Here is an 11,354-nt window from a genome sequence, read left to right as displayed (position 1 = left end):
GATGTTTTAGAAACCTGAACTATGGAGTCGTTTTTCTACTTTTTGTTGTTTTTGTTAAGAAATAAGCTCAAAGTTCCACCTGTTTTGTCACCTCCTACTGGTGTGGAAAAGGTTTTTGATTGAAATCCTATTTGAAATGTTCAAAATGTAGAAACTGTCACTTTGCAACCGTAATTAAGGTTCCAATGCCATCTATGACAATTACTATATTTAAAATTTGACTTGCTAAATTACTGGTATCTTTGGTGTAAATGTACTTTGAGTTTAGAGTATTCTCAGCGGGGCTGTTGTTGGGTAAATTCTCGAATATCTAAAAGTTTGGAGGTTAAGAAGGTGAGTCCAGTCAAGACCATGTGGTTCTCACTGATACCCACCTCCTACAGAAAAGCAGCTGAGTGAACAACTTTGGCCACGAGAAAGACCCGGGTTACATCTCAGCCAACATATTAAACCTAGTCCTGATTTCACACGTGAGTCCGATGAATCCATTCGTCCTTGTTTCTAAAACCGTGTCTCCTCTCCAGCCAACTGCCACCCCGCCCCCAGCTCCCTCCTCGCAGCCGGCAGCGGCAGGCAACCACAGTCCGCACCTCCCAGCGCAGCAGACCCCCACGTCGCCGACGGAACCGGGCAGGAAAGCAGGGCAGAACTTCAAGTGTCTGTGGCAGTCGTGTAAACGGTACAGCGCCCCCTTCTGCTTCACTATTCACCTCCTGTGTGATCATTTCAGCCACGTCTTTGTAAAAAAAAAAAATTTTTTTTGCGGTGTCTTCCAGGTGGTTCGAAACGCCGTCTCAAGTGTTTTACCACGCAGCAACGCAACACGGAGGAAAAGAAGTGTATGGAGGCCATTGTCTGTGGGAGGGATGTGAACCTTTCCCCCGACAGAGACTGTCCTTCATCACACATCTGCAGGTAAAGTCCTGTCATCGGCCAGATGAAAAGCCATTTTTATCTTCCTTGCTGTATCACTGCCTTGATATAGAAACAGTTTTTGACGTTGTTGTGTGAACCGTGTCTTCTCTGCTTCCAGGATAAACACTGTTCCAGAGAGGCTTTGCTGGCTGGACTCAAACTAGAGGAGCAGCAAGCACAAAGTCCCAATCAGACATCTTCCCAGTGCGTGCAACTTCCCGTCTGACGGACGCGACTCGTAACTTGAATCAAAACCGTCCACGTTTATTAAATATCAGCGTCGCTAACAACGGTTTTGTGTTTGCTCTGTGAAGGACTCCGCCAGCGGCAGGCAGCACTCCGGCACAACGAGCACCGAAAGCAATCGTCAATCATCCGAGCGCAGCTCTCATGGCCCTACGTAGAGGTTCTCGAAACTTGGTCTTCAGGGACTTCACAGTGAGTACAGCCAGGCTCACACACGGTTTAAAGACTATTATTATTATTATTAATATTTTTACTCATGATGGGATTTACAATGCTTTATTTTACTTTTTTTTTTTAAAGTGTCCATTTTCATGGAAATCCTTGTAAATGCTTTAAATTCAACAGGTGTTTTTAAGGTTTGGAAAGCGTTTCATATTCAAACTGCAGTTGTGTAATAAAGTCTAAATCTGGATTAAAAGAATACATTGAATTTTTTTCACTTTCTGAAGTTAAATCAGACCAAATTCCTCTTGTTTTTTTTTTGTCAGTTAGAATTACCAGAAATTCAAAATAAAAAACAAAATGAATTTTACTTTTTGGTTTACCATGTCTCTGTTGTAGAATGTAGCATACCACCACAATATATTATTAATAACAGTAATAAAAGATGTCATAAAATTGTTAATTAGATCATTTGTATTGTTTTTGATTGTTTTGTTTTTTATCTCCTACGCGTGGTGCTGGAAACGTTTCACCATTTCCCTTGAAAGTGCTTGAATTTTACTGTGGGAAAACTCAACAGACCTTTTGATAGATTATGTCCGACTTGTTGACTTTGTGGGTGTCACTTCTGCTTGTCGAAGGCAATCAGAAAACCAAAAACAAATACAATTTCAGTTGGCAGAGACATTATGGAAGATGGGAAACAAAGCACTGAATGGTGTAGTAGGCGAATGAGCTTCTCATCAAGATAACCTGCTGAGTAAAGTGATGTTTGTATTTCGTGTTTCCTGTAGGACGAGAAGGAGGGACCGGTGACCAAACACATACGACTAACTGCTGCCTTAACGTTAAAGAACATCGCCAAGCACTCTGACTGTGGTCGCATGTAAGTTTCCTGGTTAAAGAAAGTTTGAATCCACAGTGTGGCGACGTAATTAAATTAAATTAATTAAATCAAATTAAGATGATCAAATCTGCAAAATACAGTTGTGGCCACATTGTTTGGTAAAAATGAATATACAGCCTTAAAATAGCATCTATTGTTTTGTTGTTTTTCACAAGGATTAGTTATTGGTGCCTCTATCGGCCTCTGAAGAGAATGTAACTAAGCATCTTTTATTTATTACTTTTTGGAAGCTTTTTGTCAGTAATCCATGTCTTCTGAGTCCCATTGGTGTGAACATGATGTAATATCTTGATGTAATAGCTTTTGAAGGCGGGAACCCTTAATTAAGTTTCCACTACACACAGTGATCAGGGTGGTGAGGGAGAACTACCACGAATCGAGGCGTCTTGGGCTTTTACCAAGTCTCCACAACAACAAGGCTCCACCTACTTTATGTAAACAGGTGGAATTTACTAAACTACAGGGACTTTACTGGAACTCAGTATGTTGGTCTAAATCACATATGTCAAAGTCAATCCGGCCCACAAATGAATTATCTATGGATGATATTTAATTACTATTAGAACCTGCTGCTGATGTTTTGCACGCACCAACACTACATTCCCCATAATGCATCGGTAGCCCGCAAAGTCACTGAAGCGCAAGCGGCTTCATTGTTCATCAGCAATCAGAGCAGAGATCAACTTTCAGGTTCCCCCTCCTCAAAATTGGCTAAATGGTTAGTGGACGCTGAGAACAGAGGGTTCCAGGCAGAGTTCATGTTCATGGAGGTAAAAGGCAAACCTGTGTGCAGTGACGTCAGTAACGCGTTACTGACGTCGGACCACTGTTTCTCAGCAACGAGTAATGTAACCTTTCTACTTCAAATCAGGTAGTCAGACTACGGTTACTTATGGAAATCACTTTGCGTTACTATTTTCTTTTGTAATTATATTTGACTTCCTCTCTGCGGCTTGGCGAGAGTCTATGAGACAGTATCAGCAGCGACAGAAACATAAACAATGGAGGAAGAAGCGCATTTTGTTGCTGCAAAAACTGGAACTATTTTGAGTTTCGCTCACCAAGTAAGATTATTATAAGTGGCTTTGGGCTTGTTTTTTTTTTTAAGTCGCTTGTAGATTTAATGAGTCGTGGTTTTTGGACTTAATATGCAGACATAAACCCCAGAATTTGTCTGACATTTTAATTAGACTCTCTCTGTCCATCATTTCCTGGATGATCCGTCCCGCTGTGTCTTTGTTAATGTCAAGTTAATATGTCACCTCTGAATGACGTCAAGCTTCGCTTTGCGCTCCAGAAAATAGCAAACATCAAAACTAATCTGAACAGCGCAATAAACGCGAAAACAGCCACGACTGAACGAGTCCGTAAAGTTGTGCAACTGAACGCCATCATAATCACTAATATTTATTAATATTATAAGTGTCACAAGGCTGAAATGTCTGCAGCGGTTCATCTGAGTTGTGGAGTGGCAGGAGGAAATCTGTGAGCTGTGCTGTGACACCAAACGCAGGGCCGTAACCCACTACCTCGACACCGGGGCGCAGAAGGGGGCAGGAGATTTAAAATCCTATTTATCATTTTCCAGACAATAGAAACACAAAAATAAGCACAAATTACTAAAGTTTTTTTGTACTGTTGTAACCATTAAACAATCTCCCCTTCAGTTCAACCATATAAGTGGAGACACATTGTTATTGTAAAATAACTTGCTATTAAGTATTGGCAAAGATCAATAGGATGTTCACAAGTGGTGGAGCGTTGTTGTTAGCTGCTGCTGAAAGTAACTAAAATAGTTACTTTTAATATAACTTAGTTGCTTTCCTAACCAAGTTACTTTTTCTTGGAGTAATCAGTAATCTGATTAAAGTTACTTTTTTCAAAGTACTTATGCCATCACTGCCTGTGTGTCTTCTGTGTGGAGAAAGTTTGGCTGTAATGAAAGAATATATCTGAGATTGTACTGCTGTAACAGTACAATCTAATGCTGCTCTAGGAGCTTTCAGTTTATAATGCATGCACTTTTTAATTTATTTATTTTTCATTTATTTCCCTTGAGGTCAGTCATAACAAAATATTGCTTTGTTCTTTTAATGTACAGAACATGTTATTTTCTTTGAAGGAAGTTTGTTTTTGTCTGTTTGCCTGTTGAAAAATGGTTTCACTTGAAATTACTGACAGATCTATAAGAAAATATTGCTTTATTCATTTAATTATTAAATAATATACACTGTGTTAGGTCTTGGTTCAACAGGTGTTGTGCAGTCATTTCAATATATTTTAATAAACGTAGACCCAAGCCGGCCCTCGGCTTGTGGTAAATTAGTTTTTTTGGCCCTCGGTGTATTTGACTTTGGCATCCCTGGTCTAAATAGACTAAGATTGAGATTTTTGAATAGAAATACTTTAGTTGAAAAAGCCCCTCATGCCTAGTGTTCTGTATGATGGAGGAATTCTCAAGTTCTGGAACCTTTTGTTTTTTATTATTTTTTTTAGATTTTAATTATGCTGGTTTCATGTGATGTTTTTGCTGATGTTTACGGATTTTTTCTGTTTCGTCCCTCAGGTTGGTAAAAAGGCACGAGACGCACCTCTCTGTGCTTGCTTTAAGTAATATGGAGGTTTCCACCACGCTCGCCAAATGCCTTTATGAACTCACACGCTCGCTTCAGGCTTAACGCCAAAAGGACCACCACCTACCATCCTCCAGCCCTCGCTCCTCTGAAGGCGCCGGCGAGCCGTAGCCGGTCCACCACGGGGACAGGGACTCACGGGGAGCGGAGGAGAAGGGAACCAGGACGAAATTCTGCCGCTTCCACCTCCACCTCTAAAACTCCGTTTGATCCCTCACCCACTTCCTCGCTCGCCAGCCTTGGTCCAACCGTCTGCCCTCTACATCACACGCAGGAGGAAAATGAAAAGAGGGAAAAAGAAAACAAAAAAAGAAACTGCCTTTGGGGATCTTCCACCAGCTGCCCACCAGGGGGAGCTCCTTGAGACTGCTTCCCCAAGGGACTCCACTGACGCACTCCCCCCCAAACATGAGCACATCTTTGTTTCAGTGTAGTCGGGTTTTTTTTTTTCCTCCTCCTTTCTTTTTTTTGTTTTGGTGATCCCGTAAACAGGAGTGTGCTTGAGTTCTAGGGTAAAGAGTGTGAGTGGGTGGGGCCGCGGAGGGGGCGGGGCTACTGAAGGTTTCTCACAGGGTTGGAAGGACGACTCGCCCGGCGACTGGAGCAGAGAAAATGTTTCTTTAGAAACTCGGTAGCTTGGTTTTCTTACTTGAGTCAATATATTTTCACTTATTTATTATTGAAATGAATACCATTACAATTAATAAAAAGAAAAAAAAAGAATCTTGTAAATATGTTGTGAATATATATAAAGAAGATCCTTTGATGCCGATGCAGCCACTGGAGAACACGCTCTGTGGGGTAATAGAAGCATTACTTTGACAGGATTTAATAAAGTAGTACGTTTTTGTTGTTTTGGTTTTTTTTTTTATGATCCTTGGTCACTTGTATCTAATGTGATTCTATACTCAGCAGTGGATGAATGTACTTAAAAACTTGTAAATAATTCTGCAAAGGTACTGATGCTGTAAAGCTTAGGGGTGGGGTTAAAAGCAGTTTTTTGTGGAACTGTGACATTTTTTGTATTATAATACCTTGTAGAACTCATTTTGCTGGCTGAAAGAGTATGGAATAATATATCTCATGTCATTTTGTAGAAGAAAAAAAAATATTGAAGGTATTCTCTTCCCCTAATCCCCCTTCCCCCACACGTTCCTCCCCTCAACACGTGCACACATACACACACACAAGGAACATATAATCCACTGTAAGCGTTTTTTGTCATCGTACGGGCACGGTGCGCGTACCAAAAATTATTTTGTATTTGTAAATTGGTTTAAATACATGGAGTTTTTATACAGGTTTTCTCCTGTGTTCTTTGCTTTACGTGCAGGTATGATATTTTCTTCACTACTTTTTTCTATCTTAATATAGTGTGGAGTTTTATTGTACTATTTTTTCATTCTTACTACCATGCCACATTCCGGCTCACGTCCTCAGACTGTCCTCTCTACCGTGTGTTGTGTAACATTTGACTGCCTGTCGTATTAGCATCTGACCTGGGCGACCCCAACCATCTTCATTTCTGCGGTGTCAGTAGGATGTGTGACTATACATAGACCTAACAGTCTGTTAGAGATTGGCTTTATTTACTTTGGTGACTGTTTATAGTTTTTAAATAAAACACTGAACATTTTGCCTGGGGCTTTGCTCGTTTTTTTTCCTGCTTTATTTGATCTGTTTAGCAAAGGAGAGATTCTTGCACAAGAGGGTATTTTTACATACATTCAGGTTTAGCATAACTTATTTCCTTTTAATAAATGGAATAGTCTAAAAGCAGCTTTTTACATTAGGTGCCTGCCTTAAATTGTTTTATTTTTAAATAACACCACTGATAACATGTGTTCCCTTCAAGGTGTTATTCTTTTTGTGCACCTACACTTGTTACAGATTCTCACTCTACATTTGGCGCAAGCACTGATAAAGCTGCCTAAAAAGCTTTAAAGAAACGATTCCAGTTGATATTAACTCTACAAATGTACATTTAAGTGAAGGAGAAAAAGGTTTTTAATAAAATCAGACAGCACTAACTTGGTCTTATGTGACATTTCTCATTTGAGCAAGGGCTGCACGATACACCGATTTACCAATACCGATACTACTTACCAATACCTACTTACTATAAACTATATGGCTATCTCTACTGTGGAATTAAAATACTGCATTATCGTTGTCCATTGACCCAGCTACCAAATGCAAACGCTACAAAGGAGGCTGAAAATGATGTAACACTTTCGACTTGCATTATGTTTTTTTTATTTTTTATTTTTATTTAGTCAACCATCAACAACAGGACATTGAACACAGGGACAAAGCAAACATGGCATTGTTTTTCTTTTTTCTTCTTCCCTGCAGGCATTATTGTTGCTAGTTTGTCATATAAAAAATACCTTTTATGTCGGTGGGTTATTCTGACAGAATGGCCGATATCTAATATTAAATTTTCCAGCTAATATCGGCCCGTGTGGATAACATTGTGCATCCTTCATTTGAACATTAAGGGTGCTAAGAAGACTCTTGCTATCAATTAACAAAGAATAAAAATGGCACTTTTCCCAGCCATCTAGTAAACCTTGACTCATGCCTCTGAAGTCTCTTCCCTGTAGCTAAATTTCTCAACACGGAGTTGTTGCTGATCTGGAAGTTTGCTCCCTTAGGCCTGATAATCTTGGCAGAGAATTTTAGCTATGACTACATAAAGAAAGCAGTGATTTCAAGCAGTTAATGGTCATGCTGCTTATTACTCTGATGTGATAGCTTTGTCTGGTCGATCAATGGAGATTCAAGTTTGATTGCACCTCCATTCATCAACTGCTGTTCACCAGTTTCTATTGTTTTCCTTTGAAATTCCTGCAGAAATGTCTCCTTTTTTTCCAGTCATTATTTTCATTGGGATATTTTGGTCCCAACTCAAATACTCCCAGTTGCAAAGCAAATGGCTAAGAAATTTGGGGGTTGGAAATGAAAACTAATTTATCATCAGCATAACAGGAAACTGTAGGGGTGTCTTTGCTTGTTTGTTTGTTTGTTAGTATTTAGCAACTTTTGTGGTCCAGCTTCTTTCACGCACAAGCGCGTGCGTTTCGTCACTGAGCCTTCGTCAGTGAAAGTCATGGAAACTGACGTCAACGTCGGCAACCCTATAAACGACGTCCACCTTCTGAGTTCTTTCCCTTTGCTACGGGACTTTTCAAGGAGACGCCTGAAGGAGCACTGAACGCCTCGGAAGGTTTGAACTTGTTGAGAGTCTGCTTTGCAAAACTCGCCGAAGAAGCATTTGCTGAACACGCGCTCGCCGAAGAAGCCCGCCGTGGAAGAAGAACTGCCAAAGATGGATCCTGACCGGGAGCAGCACCGGCCGGAAGGTTAATATTATTCTTCTGCTATTTTAAATAAACAAAAGCAAGGTATTCCTAAGATGACAGTGAAGCGTTTGGTTTATTTTGTGTCTGCGTGTGTGTGTTTTTGGAGAAAGTCTTGACTGCTGTACAGAAAAAAAAGACAATTAGCATTCTTGCTAGCATGGATCTTTCTGAACTAATGAGCCTTTCTTGGCTGAATTTCGCTGGAAAAATGTTGAACTGTGGTGGTGATTTAAGAAACATGTGTATTTTAGTTAATTATAGTCAAATTAGTTGAATTAATGTCGAATTATGGAAAATTATCTTGTTTCGTGACCCTTATTTTTTGAAAAATGCTATGATAAACACTCAGTTTCCATGGAAACGCTACATAAAATACATTATTTAATTTTACTTTTTTTTAAATTAAAAATCAGGTATTTCCCCGTATGATAGCCAATAATTTAGTAGCTTAGTTTAACATGGCTGACCTGATCTGAAAAAACAAAAACGAGGCTTTTTGATTTAATTTGTCAAGTTTTACGACTTGATTCTCCCGTGTCCAAAATGATTAGAAATGATTTTCACGACTCATTCGAAATGTACAGCTTTAATTGGTCTAATTTGCATTTGTTTGAGTGTATGAGTTCATTGAAATTGTTCTATGATACCTTATTGTGTGTTAATGTATGTGTTACATTATTGACATTTGTGAATACATGTCTGGAATGTTAAAAATAAATGTTATGCTGGTTAAATAAATAAATAAAACAATTCAATTTTGATCCAGTTCTTGGAAAATTTGCTTTTTTGACCGTTATTTTTTGAAAAATGCCATGATAAACACTCAGTATCCATGGATACGCCGAATGAAAATAATTATTTAATATCACTTAAACATTTTTGTACATGTCATGTATTTTTTCTGACAGCGGATTTAATTGTTTAGTTGTTTTTTTTTTGTTTTTTTTTTAGCTAGAGACATGTTGACCTGTTTTTTGTTTTGTTTTTTGCATAGACTGGTACTTTAACATGTTGAAGTGATTTGAAAAAGCAAAAATGATGCTTTCTAGTCTGAGATGACTTTTGATAACTTTGGTGTCCAATACTTTGAAATTTTGATGACTTCTTTGAAATCTTGACTGTTTTTTTGTTTTGTTTCTTTTAAGTGCTGTGATAAACATTTTGTTTCCATGGCAATTACATCAGACTTAAATAGAGGTTTATTAGGACACATCACGATGATTATAAGATAATGGATTGTAGCTCTTATATGTTATAAAAGGTATATATATATATATATATATATATATATATATATATATATATATATATATATATATATATATATATATATAAATAGATTGTTATGAACCTAATTTTTGATATACGTCATGATAAATGTGTGTTTTGTATGGATGTACTGAACTGAATACAATAAATAAGCCTAAAATATAAAATATTAATTTCTCTTGAATTATGCGTGTTTGATCATTTTTCTATATGGGTGAACTGATTTGACAAGAAAAAAAAAAACATTATTTGAGCTGGTTAAATGAGCTTCAATGACTTTGGTATTCAGATTTTGGAAATTCTGAGCCTTTGAAAATATTTGCATTTTGGGATGTAACATATTTGTGAGTCGAATGAATTTGCTTTGTGATTTATATGAAAACTTGGAAAATGTCAGCAAAGCTGACTAGTTGTTTGGAACCATGAGCTTTGGAACCATGAGCTTTTTGATATAGTCTCCATGGATATGTTGACTAAATAACAACACACAACTTTATACTTATAAAAAATCTTTAAAGAACAATCAATGTGTGCCTATTAATTTTCACACAGTCACAAAATTATTTAGTGTTTTTGTAGTTACTCAAGACCAGAAACAGATTTGCTCCATTGCATTTTAGATGTATAATTTTCAGAAGGAATTTGAATGTTATCAGTGAATGTTTAAATTCATTGGAAAAACAATTATCTCAATTTGTTGTTTTTAATGATTGAAATGACTGATTGGTACCAAAGGTGAAGTTTCAAGTTTGTTTCTCTGAGTGATAATTGTCCATACGGAAGGTTATAGGTTCGATTCCAGCTTCCTCCTGCGACATGTCGATGTGCACAAATTGCATACAGGTCTGCGTATTGGTCTATGAATGTGTGTGCGTTTGTGAGTGCGAATGGGTGAATGTGACTAGTGAAAGCGCTTTGAGTGCTCAAAATGACCATATAAGTTCATTTTTCAAGCACTATATAAGTTCAGTCCATTTACATGTTTGATCATTGAGTTTTAGAGTGTGTTGTTCTTAGTTTATGTAAAAATATATTAGTTTTTTTTTTGCTGTTTGCAGTGACTTAAGGATGAGCTTCATTTATTCTATTTTCTAATTTATGTTCTTATTGTGTAATCACATCTAGTATAGCAATAACACAGTTAATTCAATCTGATAAAGAAAACTAAAGACATTCTCAAACCTGGGTTAATGTATTTTTGGTACATTAAATGTTTAGTGTTCTCTCAAGATATGTCCTTAGATTTTCGTGAAGGTCTTGATTCTGAACTATAGTTTTTTGTTTTCCTTTCCATACTGTAGCGCTCCCAGCAGATGGATCCCCAAAGTTAGGGGGACATCCAGACAATGGTAAGGATCTCAGTAAGGTGGTCAAATGTTTTTTTTTTTGCCGATGTCAGACGACATTTCACTCACTTTATATTTCACTCCCCCTCAGTCTCTGAAGACCAGGTAAACTCAAGTTGTCGTTCACCTCCAGACTGTGGACTGTATTACCAGCTCCAGTGAAGTTCAGGTTGGTAATGATTGTACTAGTAGCTCCAGAGGTAGCTGTACTACCAGCTCCAGTCTGACAGTGGACCCTGCTTGTGCTGCATCACAGCTGCTTGAGGTTCTTCCTCCAAACCTTAAATACATATGTGAAATAGGAATGCTTCAGAAGCCTCAAGAGGGCATTTCTCCCTTGAGTTCACTTGAATCCACACATGGACTTGACAAGAGGGAAGATCCCATTTCGAGTCCAAAGGATCCCAGACTGATTGGAAGAGGATCCCATCACCAGGTAGGTTTGGAAGGGGACACAGCTTCCTTGACTTCTGGCCACCGTATCGTAAGGAAAGCTGCACGGAAGGTGAAT

General features: G+C 38.2%; 1 protein-coding gene across 2 annotated transcripts in view; it reads left to right on the top strand.

Annotated features, from left to right (window-relative positions):
- Positions 1-6,501, top strand: part of arid2 (AT rich interactive domain 2 (ARID, RFX-like)) — a 32,381-nt gene extending 25,880 nt beyond the window's left edge. For both annotated transcript variants that reach the window (XM_055055433.1, XM_055055434.1), the window contains 6 exons: positions 525-679; positions 777-915; positions 1,034-1,119; positions 1,230-1,353; positions 2,118-2,209; positions 4,797-6,501. In XM_055055433.1, coding sequence (XP_054911408.1) covers positions 525-679; positions 777-915; positions 1,034-1,119; positions 1,230-1,353; positions 2,118-2,209; positions 4,797-4,908 — 708 coding nt within the window. In that variant the 3' untranslated portion in view covers positions 4,909-6,501. The remainder of the gene's footprint in view (positions 1-524; positions 680-776; positions 916-1,033; positions 1,120-1,229; positions 1,354-2,117; positions 2,210-4,796) is intronic.
- Positions 6,502-11,354: the final 4,853 nt, after the last annotated feature.

The sequence above is a fragment of the Poeciliopsis prolifica genome, unplaced genomic scaffold, assembly GCF_027474105.1.
Source record: "Poeciliopsis prolifica strain line A6 unplaced genomic scaffold, Auburn_PproV2 SCAFFOLD042, whole genome shotgun sequence".
In the NCBI taxonomy this organism is placed as follows: Eukaryota; Metazoa; Chordata; class Actinopteri; order Cyprinodontiformes; family Poeciliidae; genus Poeciliopsis; species Poeciliopsis prolifica.
This window is presented reverse-complemented; position numbering and strand designations above follow the sequence as displayed.